We start from the raw sequence: 18,615 nt of genomic DNA on the forward strand, positions 1-18,615 counted from the left end.
ACTGGCACCCATATGGGATCCTGGCAGTTATAAGCTGAAGATTTAGCCATTGTGCCAGATCCAGAGAATCCCATTTCAAGGGGACTGCATCCATACATACTTTTGTGGGTTTTACCTTTGAGAGCAAGATCTCATCCTGACAGCGATATTCAGAGGAAAAATAACCTCTTGCTTGCAGCATGATAGGAAAAAGAACCATTGTGAGACTGGGTGGACCATTCTGTTCTCAACAATGCCTGCCGCAGGAGAAACTGCTCTTGCAGCACATAACCCTTGGGATTTTATTAGAACCTAACCGATCTGGAGGAGTGGAATTTGCCAGCTCTGTGCAACTCTAACCTTAGGTACTGGAGAATCAGTCTGGAGAAAGCTTACCTAAGGCCTGAGATCCAATCATAAAACTAAAGAATGTGTCCATTCTCCCATCCCTTGAAACTACATTACTGAAGACCTGTGTTTCATTTTATCCAGAGTATCATGTCCACATTTTAAAAAGAAATAAATAAATAAAACAAATAAGTAAAATAAAATAATAGAAAACATACAAAATGGCAAAAAAAACCCCAACAAATTTACAGCAGGTATGATATTGGGATCAATAAATCAGGAATTAAAAACCACCCCTCCTCCTAAGAAAAGAACTAATTACTATGCTAAGAGCTTCAGTAAAAATGAAGAACCAATACAAACATAGATGGGTCACATAGTGAGGAGGAAATTCTAAGAAAGAATTAACAAAGAAATGTTACAGATAAAAAACATAACAGAAAAGTGAAGAATGTCTTGGAAAAGTTCATCAGTAAACTGGTCACATCTGAGAAAAAAATCTCTATGCTTGAAATTGTGACGAGAAATTTCCAAAGTTCAGAAGAAAAATTGGAAATGACCAAAAGGCAAGAAGCCAACAGAAACAGAATAGAATATGCAAGAAATGTGGGATAAATACCAAAGATGTAACATACAGAAATGTGACTTGCAGCAGGAAAAGGAGAAAAAGAACAAAAGCAATATGGGAATCAGCAATGATTGAGTTTTCTGAAATAATTATTACCAGGTACCACAATTCAGTTCCAGGAATCTCAGAGAGCTACAAACAGTAAAATGGTAAAATACTACTCCCAGACATGTAATATTTAACCTTCAGGAAAACAAAAATAAAGAACAAAAGAAATACTGTTTTACTGTACATCAACAGAACCATTAGTTTTCGGTATCATGTCTTCACATTTTGATCTCAATTTGAGAACTGCTTTCTGCTGCTCTTATTGCTATTTGCTCTATTATAGTGATGTACGTAAAAGAAATATTAAATTAAGTTGGTTTCTATGAAGGGTAAAATTAGTGGTAAATATTAGGTAATAGGTATTGTGGAATGAAACCAGTATATACCCTCCGGAAAAGATTTAATAATTGCAGATTTTATGCCTTGTGAAATATAAGAGTATATCATCAGCATGACAGAATTTCATTAGATAGTCACAGATATGACCAAATGACCAGACTACACATCTGCTTTCACACTGTGAAAAGTATACCAATCTGTATGCTTTAATATTTCCAATGTACTAATTACAACATTAAACATTCTAGTAGATAAAAGAATATCATTAACAATAAATGTGAGATTGGTTTAATCAGTTTGAAGACAGACATCGTTAAGCTTTACATTTATCTGCAGCAACTGGCAAAGTAGGTACATATTAAATGTGTATCTGTTTAACGTAAGGAAATGTCCAAAGTGATAACACGGCTACCTCAACTTCTGCTGTTCTTGCTGTTTCCTAATATCCCTGACCAACAGAATGTAACAGGCTTTCCCTGTAGAACTTTTGTGTACACATAACTTTTTTATTTTTTTAACCATGTTAAGCCTATTTCACAGATTTTTTGGAAGTCATTTAATTCATTTTCTGAACACATTGTCTGAAAAACAAAGGAGCTTGATTTATCCTATTTTCAGGATTTCTAGTTTTCAAAATTAATTTACCACTATGCTCTAATATCAAATGAAAAAAATGTATTTTCAATAAATAACTACAAAATATCCATTTTGGGGGGCTAAAACAAATAAAGTAACATAGGAAAAGAGAAGCCAGCATATCAGATTGTTTTAGACAACTCCTTTTTGGACTTACCAAAGAGAGGAATTCACACAAAAGTTTTTTTTTTTCCATCAAACATTTATTAAGTAGGCTTTAGTTATTTGAATTTTTTATCCAGAGGCACAAACATTTTAAAATCAAAAATAAAAACAAGTATCTCATGTACCAATATGGCTTTTTTCCCTAGTAGAAAATATAAGTTTCCAATTAGATATAATAATAGCATTAGTCTCTAATAGTTTAAAATCTTAAAACAGATTCCAATACTCAGAAATGGCATTAGAAGTTCTTTGGATTCTATCAGAAATATCAAATTGATGAGTATAGCAGTCAGGCCTCACAAAACATAAGGACTTGAAAGATGCCTAGCACATTTCTGATCTACTCCACAGACTCATTTTATATGAGAAAAAGGGAGCCCGAAGAAATGATAATGCTAAATGTTTAATGCTGGACAAGTTTGAGACTAAAGATTAAGTCTTTTCATTTCTACAATGATGTAATAAAACTTACAATCTGCCTATTTTACTTCACAAGAGATTTCAAAAAACCCACACCAACCTAGGAGATAGTTCATTACACATTTAGTTAGCCCTTAATAAAATTCTGTGGTTATTTCACACTTTGTATGAATTAATCCAACACAGATATAGCATAGATGTTCTCTGACATAAAGTTCCCAAAATAAGCAACTAATGAAAGTCAACAAAACACATCCCAAATATGTCACCTTGTCATAATAATTATTTTGAGTGGAAGGCAACTGAGAAGAAACAGTCATAAGAAGTGCTCTGAACAACTTCCCTTACTTGCCTAAAAACAAGTCAGATTTGTAAACTTTCCACTCCATAGCGTCTCACTCCCCAGATACACAGGTAGAAAAACAACTGATCACCTGAGACAATTCTGGACCCTCATCAGCCAGTGGCCAGCAGTTTAGAAAATTACATTCCAACCCACAATAAAACCAGTCTTTGTCATTAGTTGGCCTCCTGCAGTTAATTTTCCAAAAACCTGCTAGCAAGGCAACATACTTTTCCTTTCTGCTTTCAATTCTCTAAAAGCTTACTATTCTTTTGTTAAGATGATATGTAAGCATTTTTTGAGTTGCCCTTCTCAGGGTAGGCATGATGGTACACATATTAGTAAACTTGCTTTGATTTTTCCTCATCTTACGCTGTCATCCAATTTACTGGGTCCCAGTCAAAGACCCTAAGGTGTGCAGAGGACAGACGGTTTTCCCACTCCAACACTTACACTCAGGTGTTGCACTGCTTTTGTCAAGGCTTCATTTCTCATCAGTACAGAAATGAACTGGTTCCGCCTTCTTTGTCCAAGTATTTGTCTAACAGCCTCTTCCCTTTGAGGACAACAATCTAGCTCCATTTCTTCATATTTTGGTGTGAAATTTCGAATAAATCCACATTTTTATAATGTAGTCTCTTTTGCCTCCCATAACTGCTGAGGTATGCCTGAAAACCTTGAAAGGCATAAAGCCAGAGGGATAAGTAAAAAAAAAAAATAAGACAGTTCAATACTCTAGTGAAGACACCTTTGCTCTCACAAAGGCCTTTCCCCTTAGTTCTTGAGTGTAATTTGCAAAAATCAGTGCTGAACCTTTGTAGTTGAAACTGGTGGTTAGATACCTAAATAAAAAACACAAACTTCAAATAGTGAGAAGAAAATTTTCCATAGAACCCGTGACTTCCTTTGTTTTGCTTTTCAGAGAGTGAAAAGTATTCCATTAGAAGACTCAATGCACCTATAAAAATAGAACTTCCCATCAGACCCTAAATAGCTGACATTCCACAGAAAGTATGCACAAGTACCACTAGCCAAAAGTACCATCAAAAAGAGCAACACAGAACATTCCTTCTTTAGGAATTCAAGCAATTATTTTATCTTGGAACTGATTGGCTAAGTGTCTTCCAATTTTCCTATATGAGCATCTCATTGATATCTTCTAAGAGCACATGTTCTTAAACACATTTAAAATGTACATTTAAAAAGTTACTTAATTTTTTTGTTCACTGAAAATATAAACTTCTAATGATTGTTTCCAATTGTAAAGCCAGATGCTTTACTGAATTGTGTTTAACTAGTTTATTAATCTCATTTGCTGGCAAAATATTTTGAATAGAACTTCTGTTAAGTCTTGAACAGTAAAATGTAATTGCAGATTCAGAGCTCTTCCTTCTAGAAGGGAAGGTTCAGCTGCATAACACAGCATGATTCAGATTAATATGACACACATGTGAATGGATACTTTGGATGACTGTTTATTTTGGCTTCAGAGTCATTAAAAACATAAATGTCATGCTATAGACATAACACACTGTGTTGAAAATTTTACTTTGCATATATGTGAACTTCATTATCTGTATTTTCTTCACTAATTACTGTGGTGAAGGCCTAAAAAAAGTTGCATAAAAATAAACTGAAGTACATTAATCTTATTATTCTCTCAATATTGTAAATAATACAGAAAGCCTTTCATAGGAGTTGCCCAGAAGGTATGTACAAAGGAATCCTTATTTACAATTAGTTTCCAAAAAGGAGAGGAGACAGGTAAGGATCAAAAAGTTTTCAAAGAAATAATGCCTAAAATTTCTCAAGTTTGGCATATACAAATGCACACATTCAGGAGTTTTACCAAAACTCAGGTAAAGTGGACTTTAAGAAACAAAATGTGAAATACCACAATCAAACTTCTGAAAGCAAAGGCAAAAGAAAAAACCCTTAAGGATGTCAGAAAAATAATACCTCATTTAAAGAGAAAAATAACCAGAATGACAGGATATTTCTCATTAAAAACCCAGCTCTTAAGACAGGATTATGGATTGGCAGTGAAGTTTTTGCTTGGAAGGCATGCTGTATGTGTGTGTGTGTGTGTGTGTGTGTGTATAATATATATATAATGCATGTTTATATTTATTTATTTAAAATATTGTTTAAGTATTTTAAAACATATATTAAAGATATATTAAATTATATACAGATATGTATTAAATATATAATATTATATATAATACCCTAAATTTATTTATATATATAAATATATATGTGAATATTTATATAAGTATATATATAAATTATATATATAATATATATAAATACCCTAAATTTGAGCCACAGCTCTGCTTCAGCTTTCAATTTCTTGCCAATGCATATCCTGGGAGACAACAGGTGATTCATAAAAATGAAATATATGAAAACCAAATCCAAAGCACTGAGAAGGAAATGACCAAACACCTAAATAAAAGTACTTCCAACATAAAATTCTGTGTCTGGCAAAAATATCTTTCTGGAACAAAGGGAAGTCAACATATTTTTAGAAGAAGTACAACCAGAAATTTGTCTCTAGCATACCTACTCTGAAAGAATAGCTAAATGAAGTTGAGAAATTAAAAGCTCTGGGAAAAAAACCCAGGATGACCTAGAACATCATAGAGTAGCAGCAAAAGACAGCCAGTGAACAAGTCTTAAATGAGCTGTTACTGTGGAGAGGAGCCTGTCAGCATGGTGCACGAGAGGAGATTTAGTTTTTACATACATACATACACATGCATTGCCAACAAAGAAGACAGTCTTAGTTGCCTAACAAAAAGGAAAGTCTTGTTTTCTTTTTGGATTTCAAAATCATGCATTAGTTCATAGCTGGGCGACACATGGTTTAAGGGAAATCAGTTCTCAAGGCTTAGTCAATGCTAGTCGTTGTCACTCCATTATTTACCAATAGTCAGATCTCCACATACAGCATGAGGTTTCACTCTCATAATCATGGATTAGAAATATTTGAAGAAAAACACTCATCTTTACATGGATGTCCATTCTTGTTGAACATCTATACAACTTTTATTCTTATTCCTTTCAATGATGTAGTATTTACATAGAATTTACTTTCATATATTATAATATAAATATAATTTCAACACACCCATGTATATAGGAGGATGTACATAGACTATATGCAAATACTATGTCATTCTATAAAAGACTTGAGCACCCACAGATTGTGGTATACATGGAAGTTCTAGAATCATTCACAGGTACCTGGTTTAGACATAGGGTTGTACAGCAATTTTAAAATAAAAATTCATTAGTAGACACTTTCTGAGAGACTCCAGGGAAAAGGTTTACCCACATAAAAATACATACACTGGAATTACTGTTCCCTTTTTTCTGACTTTGCAAGTCATGGTGGTACTTAAAATGTGAGTCTGTAAGAGAAGCCTGAGCATTAAGACATGTCCTGCATTCTATGAAAAACAGACAAAACAATAGAAACGTTTATTACTTTTGCTTGATATTTTTGCATTTGTGAGAGGCAGAGAGAAAGAGAAAGAGTGAGGAGAGATACCCTTTCAATGGGGTTATACCTAGGTGAAAGTTGTGCTGAGAAGTCTAATCAAGTCTCCCACAAGGGTAGTGGGGACTCTTTTATCACCTGCTGCCTCCCTGGCTGTGTAGCAGTAGAAATCCGGACTCAGAAATGAAGTTAGGACATAAGACTGGGCACTTGAATATGGAAGGCTGGTGTCCAGATTGGCATCCTAACCAGTAGACTAAAAGTCTGCCACACAATATTGTTTCTTTAATGATTTGATTCAAAGGCTGACTTAACCAAATCCAGAATTAGTCTACTTTTACACTCATATCATGTGAAATACTTTTTTCTTCCCTATCTTTAAAATTCTTATGAACATGGTATTAAAATGCTATTTCTTTAAAGGTTTACTTACTTTGAGACAAAGACTGACAGAAAATGTTAGAAGACAGAGGGAGAAGGATGGGGGGAGAAAGAGAAAGGAGGAATGCAGGGAGGAAGAGAGAAAAACACTTTGGCTGCTGATTCTCTCGCAATAGTCCATGTTAGATGAGATCAAAGCCAAGAGCCAAGAACTCAATCTGATTGTCCCACGTGGGTAGCAGCAACCCAAGTGCTTAGACCGTCATCTACTCTGTTCCAGATACATGAGAAGGAAATAAACTGTAAGCTCAGACTCTGACCAGATGCTCTAATTTGGGATTTGAGATGCTGCCCAGTCCACTAGGTACCGTTAGAGTGGTTCTTATATGAATATACTGCAAATACACAACTGTCTCTTCTGTTACTGCACCCTGCCTTTTTGTTTTTGGGTTGTATGTTTTTGGTTTTTGGTGTTTTTTTTTCTTTGTCTTTAGCCTCTCACTCTGAAATATAATGTAACCAGATTATTTTAACAAAAGGATTTATCTTAATTTATGGTATACTTTGCATGGGATTGGTTTCTAAAACTGAAATTTCTGTCAAAAGATGTGGGCCTTTTTAGTCTTTTTTGATAAGTAGCATCAAATGGATTTCCAGAAAATGTGTTCTTATTAAACTCCTACCACTCATATGTGTGGTCTATTTACTATGTCTCTGACAAGAGTCATAATGTTCCTATCATTCTTGCTGACAAAATTGTGATTAGCTTAAATCAGTTTAGGTAATATCATTTTCTTCCTTGAATTTTTTTATATAAAGAATTATACACACTCTGAAAATTTAAGTGCAAAAGCACGCTATGTTTGTCATCTTTTGTTGCCCAAGGTAAAACTAAGAACTACATAGGATAACGCAAAAGGCAATGCAAAGGGATACAGGTTCATAACTGTGTCACTTACAAAGCTTACTTCAAATTTTGAATAAAACACTGCTAAATAGTTGCTTGATTTCAAAAGAATTAGAATTGAGCGTTGCTAAGAGAGCATTCTAAAACATTATAGTGGTTATTAATTGAAAATAAATTATATTAAATTACTACTCAAAATAACAAAATTATAATGAACTCAAATGGCTTCAAATAGACTACAAAAAGAAATAAACAAAAATGTGTACTTACAAATCAAACACCAAGTAGTGGAAGCCCTCTTCTGATATGCTGTCATGAAGTCTCACTAAAAAAATGAAAAAGAATAAATTTATAGCATAATCAATCAATATTAAGTCAGAATTCAAAGAATGCTATTGTAAACAGACATGTTAGCATCACTTTTATTTTGGTCTCTGATAAGCCAATATCATTTACAACATGATCTGGGTTCAGAGACCCAAGGTTTGGGTTCTGCTTCTGATAATCTTAACAATACTGTTTTAATAATAATAATGCTACTCTCAATAGTTCATAAATGAAAATAAGCGATAATAAAAGAAATACTCCACATATTGATAAACACTAGATATTAATGGTTATACACACATACATACACATATTTTCAGTTTTAACAGATTCTAGCTATTCTTCAACTTGCTTGTCATTTCCTTTTTTATTACTGTTGCTTAATTCTCCATTGAGTCAAACTTTGATTTCTACTAACAATTTAATAAAGTATCTCTGTTTATGCTTTCCTTTTGCCTTAGAATTTAGAAATATCCCTTTCTGACCTACTCAACTTTTTTCGTTCCCTCAATTACCAAAATCCAATTATCACATAATGGAGCAAAAGGTACGCTAGAACTTTTAATAAATCTGCTAGCTCCTTAAATTAACACTAACTTAAATTGGCCCATGAGCTAAACTTTCATTGATAATTTCAATTGAAACAAATGTTTTGCTGTTTTAGTTTTAACAGTCTACTTTACATTAAGGCACATATGGAAAATTTATGTGCTATTTTGTTCGCTATTCGGCTTTGCATAAGGCCTCCCAGAAAACCTCAATCATGCCCCTAGAGGGTAAATTTCTTTTATTTATCCAAATCACTTGGTGGCTTAATCTTCAAGGAAAGTTGCTAAGGCAGGCAAATAAATAATCTTTTAGGAAACAACAGCATTCACATAGTCATTAGTAAAGGATAAAGACTTTGCATATGCTTCCTCCTTGGTGCAGTCATTCAGTGATGATCACCACATGGAAAATTGTATTCAGAGTAATATTTAGGTTATCATGCAAACTATAATCATCTACAGCAGGACACTGTAGAATCAAGGGAATTCCTCAACCACTACAACTTAACACAGTATCTATATTTTTTATATAATTCCATCCCCTTTGGACCACATCCCTAACCTATTATTAAAATGTTTTCTCAATTCCTTTACAGAAATTTCTCCAAGGCGAAGAAAGAATAATTTTTGCTTTACCGCTAATTAAATATTATCATTTGTAAAATGTAGATTTCATATTGTTACAAACACAAGGAAGAAGCCTATACTGGGGGGCCAGCACGATGGTTTTGTAGCTAAATCCTTGCCTTGCAAGTGCTGGGATTCCATATGGGCACAAGTTTGTGCCTCACTGCTCCACTTCCCAATCAGGTCTTTATTTGAGGACTGGGAAAGCAGTGAAGGATGTCCCAAAGCCTTAAGACCCTGCACCCATGTGGGGGACCCTGAACCTGCATGAGAAATCCAGAAGTGACTAAGTGGAAGGAAATGCTATCTGTTTCCTACTCTGTCTCTTTAAAAATAAGATGATCTGTTCCAGATTTGTAGGTCTATAACTTTTAAGGGGATTTTTTTCATGTGTCTATTAGCCATTTGAAAACACTTTCTAGCCTTTAGGTAAACGTAGATAAAAACAACATTGAGGTTTCACCCAACTCTGTTTAGATTGACCTACATACAGAAATCAACAAACAACTGCTAGAGAGGATTTGGGGAAAAGGCACCCTACTGTACTGCTGGTGGGAGTGCAGACCAGTGCAGCCTCTGTGGACATCCATATGTACAGGCGGAGTACTCAGACAGCTAAAAATTAATCTTCCACACGATCTACTTTATGGAACACTACTCAGCCGTAGAAAATGAAATCCTACCATTTGCATCCAATGGTCCCAGATAAAAACCACCATGTTCAATGAAATTTCAGTCTCAAAAGTACAAATAGCATATGGCCTCTCTGATATGAGAGCCTTTATGCAAAGTACAAAGTAAATTGATATGGGTAATCAAGTATAAACATATTCTCACAGATGAACAGTATAATGAAGACTAATATATAAGGATGTAATGTTATAGTATGCATATCTGCTCTCAAATAAAAGTAGGACTCCCAAGAAAACATGTAAATATACTTGTACAGTATAATGCCAGATTTTCTACCTTTGCCTATACCTACCATGTCATGATACATTCATATAGCACAAAGCTAAACTTTTAACTGTTACTAAGTGTCTATATTACTGTGACAATTCAAGGAGAGATGGAGGGAGGAGAGACCAGGGATAAAGAAGGAAAGGTAGAGGTAAGAATCTCTACACTTATAGAATTGCGTTATGGTAAATAACAAATATACTTGAATAAGAACAGAAAAATTTTAAAACAACTTATAAAGGGGGAAAGTGCATACAAGGACAAAATATTTCCAAAGTTTAGTTGCCATACACACTAACACTACAAGGAGGCATCCAAATACAACCATGTCTTTCATATGAGCTGAAAAAAAAAAAACAAATCTTACATAAATATGATAAAAAGTTCCTATTTCAGACTTCATTTTATTTAATGAGTTAACATAAAAGCAATTATATAGTAGACAGTATTGTCTACTATATCAGGCACAATATAAATAAATATAGAAAGAGTTATTTTACTTATAAATAGGTAACATGAGTGTACAGTATCAGTATTTTTTTACACATAAATATGTATAGGCTTAGAAATAGTAAAGAAACTTGTAAGTTAAAAGGCAATGATGTGACAACTTAGGACTATAATTGAAAGATTCCAAAAACCTTGTTCTTAGCCAGAATAATAGATGGATTTTCTAAAATATCCTTACCAACAAATCATACCCCAAATATCTTGTAATGTATAATTGGTTTGTCAGAGTAACTAATATTGAAAATTAGAGGCAGAAAAATAATGGATAAAGATTGCAAAGCAGTGCCAAGTAAAATACCATTACTGGAAAAAAGATAAACCCTTTTTGAGTGTCAATTTGAAGTGTATGTTGCCATTTGGGAAATTCAAAAACAGCTAAAGAACTTCTCTGCTCTAAGATTCTAGAAAAGTGTTAATTCTCACACTAAATTAGGAATATAAAAATTTCCAATAGTCCATGCAGTTTATTCAAAAAGATAATGTAACCAAAACTTTAGCAATTTAAGAAATCATAAAAATACAGTCATCATATGAAATATTATAAACTTTAGTTATATTATCCTCATGTTTAACATGTAACATTAACATTTAACATTCCCATATAGTGTACATTGTATCACGAGAGAAAAAACAATGTGTGTGCATGTGTGTGTGTGTTTGTCTTTGGAAAGTGAAATGGGTAAATCAAGAAGAGGGAAAAGTGTAGAAAAAAATGAAATTTTAAACAAAAACAGTATCAACTTTGTTTAATAACACACATCAAAAATGTTTCTATCAAAAGGAAGTGAGAATATTCTTTTATAGAGATACAACAAATTTGAAGAAATGCTGATAGGGTAGAATCACTTATTTCAACTTCCATACTATATTTACTTAATCTTATATTTCTCAAGAGTACCAAATAAAACCAAGGCTGTGGGCCCGGCGGCATGGCCTAGCGGCTAAAGTCCTCGCCTTGAAAGCCCCGGGATCCCATATGGGCGCCGGTTCTAATCCCGGCAGCTCCACTTCCCATCCAGCTCCCTGCTTGTGGCCTGGGAAGGCAGTTGAGGACGGCCCAAAGCTTTGGGACCCTGCACCCGCGTGGGAGACCTGGAAGAGGTTCCTGGTTCCCGGGTTCGGATTGGCGCGCACCGGCCCGTTGCGGCTCAATTGGGGAGTGAAACATCGGATGGAAGATCTTCCTCTCTGTCTCTCCTCCTCTCTGTATATCCGGCTTTCCAATAATAACAAAATCTTAAAAAAAAAAAAAAAAACCAAGGCTGTGTAATTAATTATAGTCATAGATTTTGGTTCAAACTATCTCAAACCTTATTCCATAAAATTTAACCTTACTACCTCCTGTTCTCCACTAAAATTTCTTATGGAGCCGTGGTAGTCAATTACACTGACGGATTCTTTATACCAATACTCTTGTTTCAGTCCCTTTCCACACTGTCTGAGGGACTGAATATGAGGTTTGCTTGGAATGAATAGCACAGTGGAAATTAGCAGAAGTTTAAGCTCTAGCATTAGAGCTGTCCTCTTGGAATCCACCAGTCTGAGTTAGAACTGAAGGGTTAGGGACTACATGAAGAGACAGATACACTGCAGAATGAGACAACATCCTGACTTTGCATCACCAGCAGGGCTCATAGTTGTCTGCTGTGAGTGACCTCAGTTACACCATGTGCTCCAATCAACCGCCTGTCTGAACCCAGTCAACTTGGGGTTAGAACAATACACTGATGCTGTTCCAACTCACTGAGTCCAAGATGGAGATTGTTAACCATCAATGAATAAACAAGATGAATATGGAATATGTGACTGAACACTGTTTCCAAATAATCATTTCAATAACATTACCAATTTTTAACAGAAAAAGAACAAATTTGGCCTCAAAAATATGAAACAACGAGTATAAGTCATGAAAACTGAACATGGCAGGGCAATCTTGCCAATATTATCATAACATGAATACAGTAATTCATACAGAACAGATTGTATTACATCCTCATAATCACTGTTTGTCAGCTCTGAGCAATATCCCTGGTTATAAATGAGGCAGATTTCACATTTTTAAATTTGCTGTTGCACGGATTGAGGTACTTGGAATTGATTCACATACTAGGATGTGAAAATGGCAGCTTGTAAGTCATCCTTTTTATGTTCTCATCAGTAGTTAATTATAATTCACAGCTAGAACAAGCACTAGCTAAGACAGGCCATGTAATATGCCAAGCCTTTCCCAAAAGAGGAATATCAACACCGAGTTCATTTTAAATTAAAAAAAAAAAATGTGTGTGGGCTCGGCGCAGTGGCCTAGCAGCTAAAGTCCTCACCTTGAACGCGCCAGGATGCCACATGGGTGCTGGTTCTAATCCAAGCACCCCGCTTCCCATCTAGCTCCTTACATGTGGCCTGGGAAACCAGTCCAGTGGAGAATGGCCCAAAGCCTTGGGATGCTGCAACCACTTGGGAATCCTGGAGGAAGTTCCAGACTTCTGACTTTGAATTGGAGCAGCTCCAGTCATGGCGGTCACTTGGGGAGTGAATTAACAGATGGAAGAGCTTCCTCTCTGTCTCCCCTCCTCTCTGTCTCCCCTCCTCTCTGTGTATCTGACTTTGCAATAATAATAAATAAATCTTTAAAAAATTACGTGTGTGTCTGTATTTATGTATGTCTGTATATATACTCATACAGTTTGACCCACAATAAAGAAATAATCTCAAGTCAACCATTACCACTGACATTTTTGTAACGAAGCTGGTCATTTATATAGAGAGAAAACATTTCAAATAGAAAATATAAAATTAATGAAAACCAAATTCAAAATAAAATTGACACTTCCACAAACAACGGCGAATCTATATACATGCTTTGCATTTTTAACTCCATTTCCTATAGCACTAGCAAAAGTTAATAAAATGACACCGTGTTTTATTTTCCCAAGACAAAATATATTAACTTATATATTTAAAAAATAGGCAGTCCGGCGGAGGCTGCCCGGAGGAGCGCACCCAGTAGGTCAGGGTTCGGCCCTGTCATGGTGGTTCCGGCCGGGCAGTGACCGAGGATTTGGCGTCCAGAGGATCAGGTGGGGGTTGACGGAGACTCCACCTATCCGACAGGAATGCGAGGATGCCCGGGCGGGCGTTAATAAAAAAAAAAAAAATAGGCAGTCCAATTCTTTGAAGTATAGGTCCATATATATTGTTCATGTTATTTTAGGTTTAAAAGAAAAACAGGGAGACAGGAACACATAAATATTTGTTCTTATTAAAAGGCAATACCATGTAACATGGTCTTCACTTACCTTAACGTGACATTGCTAAAATCTGGTTGTAAACAATTAGGAGTTTGACTTAGTTGGCTAGGAAAGGAAGTTAGTCAGGTATAGACCCCACAGACTGATTTTTAGATAGCTGAGTAAATAAATTCCTAAAGTCACAAAAGGGATATACATTTACTTAGCAATATGTTCCACTAATGAATGTAAACTGATTTACAACGAATGTCCGAAAAATTAAAATAGCTTGTATATTAGAAATTGAAAAATTATTTTCACAAAATTATAAATTCATTAAGTGTGGTGACAAAGAAGTCTGTTTTAAAAATTAGCATGAAATTATATTCAAAAGCAACTTACTACTTATATTAAAAATACAGACTGAAAATTAATAAAGCAATTCTTAAATACTGAAATCTAAGTATTCCATAAAAATTTGGCACTGAAATTTAAAATGTGTTCTACAAATGCACATAAAATGGTCATCATGTCCCAAGATCAGTTCTGAAGGCCACAGTGAATTAACTCTGCTGGCCGTTGTCCACATCATATACTCAAATTCCGATCCCATTCTTGATTGAAGCCAAATTGAAATTACATTCAGAATCTATAGAATCAGTGGGACCACATCAGTAATACTCAGCAATCAGAAGAAATCATGATGTGACAGGCTAGACCTAGTTGCAAATCCTGATGGTTCAATAGTCCTTCCGGCTGAGTAAGATATCTACTACTTGGGAGAATTTCAAGCTTACAGAAGGCAGAAATTAGAGAGTTATGACCAGTGTCTATTGAAAGTATGGTTGTAAGACGCTGTGATCCCGAATTACAAGAGAGAACAATCAGTTCTGCTTGAAACGAAAATTCATACATGACTGAATATAGAATCTCAAGAGATGGGAAACAGGAAAGCAAATAGATAATTCACTTAATGTCTTACTCAGTTTAATTTGCACACAAAAGACAGGAAAATTAAATTTCAGAGCTTAATATTTGAAAATGTCCCTTGCTTTCTTTATAATTTCAGGTTATCTTATTGCAGGTTTTAATTACATAATTTCATTTTACATATAATAATCATTTTTTGAAAAGTTATTTCATTTCTTGAAAACATATTCACTTCAAATTATCTTAATTTAGAAAAACCACTCTTTCAATTTTGTATCTCATTTGTTTTCTGTATTTGAATCAGAATTTCTTCATTTCATTTATTCCCCTTATCCTTTTGTCACTAAATCTTCCAATATTTAAAGCAAGCTAATCATGGACCACTCAGGCACATACTTAACCATTTGGAATACTCAAAATTAAAAGGGATTATAGTGCTGATTTGTCTCACTTTTACCATTATCAGAGGTCTTATGAGTATGGGGGAATACAAGGGAAGACAGAAATAAAATATAAACAGCTACAGTTATTCCTAAAATTAAAAATACTTTCCTGATACAGAACGGTTTATAATGAAAATGTAACAATGTAGACTTATTAAAATATATTTTAAGGGCTCGGCGGCGTGGCCTAGCAGCTAAAAGTCCTCGCCTTGAACACGCTGGGATCCCATGTGGGTGCCGGCTCTAACCCCGGCAGCTCCACCTCCCATCCAGCTCCCTGCTTGTGGCCTGGGAAAGCAGTTGAGGACAGCCCAAGGCCTTGGGACTCTGCACCCATGTGGGAGACCTGGAAGAAGTTCCTGGATCCTGGCTTTGGATTGGCATACCACCGGCAGTTGCGCTCACTTGGGGAGTGAATCATCAGACAGAAGATCTTCCTGTCTATCTCTCCTCCTCTCTGTATATCTGACTTTCCAATAAAAATAAATAAATCTTTAAAAAAATAAAATAAAATATATTTTACATTAAAGATATAAAATGAGGGCCTGGTATAGCAGCCTGGTGGCTAAAGTCCTTGCCTTGAATGCGCTGGGATCCCATATGGGCACAGGTTCATATCCCAGATGCTCTATTTCCCTTCCAGCACCCTGCTTGTAACCTGGGAAAGAAGTAGAGTACAGTCCAATTCTTTGGGACCCTGTACCCACATGGAAGACCCAGAAGAAGGTCCTTGCTCCTGGCTTTTGATGAGCTCAGTCCTGGCCATTGCTACTACCTGGGGAGTGAACCAGTGGATTGAAGATCATTCTCTATTTCCTTCTCTGTGAAATTGACTTTCCAATAAACAATAAACAAATCTTAAAAAAAATATGAAAAGAAACTGTCAACCCTTTGCTTGAGCCTTATGTATTGTAGAAACATAAGTAATACTATAGTATTAGATAATGATATAAAACTTTTTATTAAAATCCAGATCTTATTTAACAGAATTTAATAAACACTGGATTAGGTGGTTCTTTGAGATGATTTGACAAGTCCTCTCCATGTCTTAAACTTGTACATTTCTATATTTTTATATGACTATGGCTAATATTTTTGTATGATAAAAAGTGTAACATGGGAATCCTGTATGACTAATAAAGTCATGAAAAGTGACAGCAGAAATAGGTAAGGGAAAAAGTACTTAGGTTATTATATAATTTAAAAATGAGAGAAAATGTCACAAATACAACAAAAAGCTACTGCACTATGAAGTGTAGGATATTACAACCTCAGAAAACATAGTCCAACAATGGGGTGGTAAATTGATGGAAGCAGCTAGTACTGAGGTAAGAATCATTAACAATCTCATAAAAATGAGCAAGAGCAATGCAACAACATTCATCTATCATCAGGCTAAGGGGTAAGTAGAGGCTATGGAAAACTGTCAACACTGCTGCAACTGAAGCAGCACATACAAGACAAAGGAAATGTGATCCCGTCTTGCTCTTTTGCTCTCTCTTTACCCTTTCAGTATGGATGACATCAAGGAGGTCCCTACCAGCCACTGGAATTTCCAGCCTGCAGGAATGTGAACCAAAACATACTTGTTCATTATACATTATGCAATCTTGGGTACTTCAAGAGCTGAAAATAGAGAGACTACCAAAGAGTAGGGTTAAACTTGCAAATATTATATCAGATTCATTATTTTATTATTGTTTCTCCTTTTGTAAAAGGGGAGGACAAAAAAAAAAAAGTGCTGAAACTTGGAAATTTTCTCAAAATGTAATTAGCAACCCAATGGTTGTTCAAATTGCTTAAATGAGATTCCTTTATATTTGTCTTCACATTAATTCTCTTTTCTAGAAGATAAGCTAAAATTTTTATTTTCATATTTTTTATCAACAGCAGATGCAGAAATTAGTTCACTAACCAAATGCTTATAGTAGGCATGACTGGGCCATGAGGAGGACAATAGAAGCAAGGTTCCCCATTCTGCTCCACTTGCTCTTCAATAGAATCAAAGCTCCCTATTCTCAATCATTCAACAGGTGGAATAATGAAGCGGCCATGTGCTTAGTCAGCCAAATGCCTGGCGATCAATGGAGCAGACACATCAGGCCACAGGAAGATCATATTTGTTTGTTTGTTTCTTCCTTCCTTCCTTCCTTCCTTCTTTCCTTCCAATTTTTCAAGATTCAGTTCTATAGGAACAGTGATTTCCCCTTTCAACTCCTAATTCCCCCCTCTGTTTTTCTCCATATAATTATAGTTGTACAGTTCCTCAGCAGCAGTCACAAGTCAACCATTCTGTTTTTTAAATTTATCGTAACAATGGTAGAAAGTCCAACATCCTATTGATAAGATATATTTAACAGTGATTGAGAGTCCTCCTTTTATTCAGAAGTAGAGATGCATATTGCATCATATCTTTATTTTTTGGTATGCAAGTCTCCCTTGTACATTTCCTCTAGGTAAATATATGCACATATATTATGTATTTATTTATTTATCTTTTTTTTAAAGATTTATTTTTATTACAAAGTCAGATATACAGAGAGGAGAGACAGAGAGGAAGATCTTCCGTCCGATGATTCACTCCCCAAGTGAGCCGCAACAGCGCTGTGCCGATCCGAAGCCGGGAACCTGGAACCTCTTCCAGGTCTCCCATGCGGGTTCAGTGTCCCATTGCATCGGGCCATCCTCGACTACTTTCCCAGGCCACAAGCAGGGAGCTGGATGGGAATGGAGCTGCCGGTATTAGAAACGGCACCCACATGGGATCCCGGGGTGTTCAAGGCGAGGACTTTAGCCACTAGGCCATGCCGCCTGGCCCTATTTATTTATCTTTTATTTTGCATGAAGTTTGCTTTATTTCAGAGAAAACACATGATATTTGTTCTTTTGGGGTTGGCTTATTTCACTGAACATAACTGTAGTTGGGTACATCTTGTTGCAAATAGTAGAATTTTTTTTTTTAAATATTCATTTATTCATTAATTACATTGCATTACATGACACAATTTCATAGGTACTGGGATTCCCCCCCCTTCACCCCAAACCCTTCCCCCATCATGAATTCCTTCACCTTGATGCATAACCACAGCTCAAGTTCCGTTGAGATTCCCTAATTAAAAGTTTACACCATACAGAGTCCAGCATCCCACTTGTCCAGTTCAAGTTCAACCGCCTCTTAGGGAGGCCCTCTCAGGTTTGTAGGCAGAGCCAGCAGAGCGTCACCTCGATCAATTAGAAGCACCAACATATCATCAGCAACAGTCCAGGTATGATGAGGCTGGTGCAGAGTCCACTGATTGACATAGTCCGTCTTAGGGTTTCCCCTTGTCCAGTTTTCCGCTGCA

General features: G+C 35.6%; 1 protein-coding gene across 11 annotated transcripts in view; it reads right to left on the bottom strand.

Annotated features, from left to right (window-relative positions):
• Positions 1-18,615, bottom strand: part of CAMK2D (calcium/calmodulin dependent protein kinase II delta) — a 267,307-nt gene that overhangs the window by 131,576 nt on the left and 117,116 nt on the right. For all 11 annotated transcript variants that reach the window (XM_036495017.2, XM_036495016.2, XM_058666953.1 and 8 more), the window contains exon 4: positions 7,970-8,024. In XM_036495017.2, coding sequence (XP_036350910.1) covers positions 7,970-8,024 — 55 coding nt within the window. The remainder of the gene's footprint in view (positions 1-7,969; positions 8,025-18,615) is intronic.

The sequence above is a fragment of the Ochotona princeps genome, chromosome 7 (assembly GCF_030435755.1).
Source record: "Ochotona princeps isolate mOchPri1 chromosome 7, mOchPri1.hap1, whole genome shotgun sequence".
Classification (NCBI taxonomy): Eukaryota; Metazoa; Chordata; class Mammalia; order Lagomorpha; family Ochotonidae; genus Ochotona; species Ochotona princeps.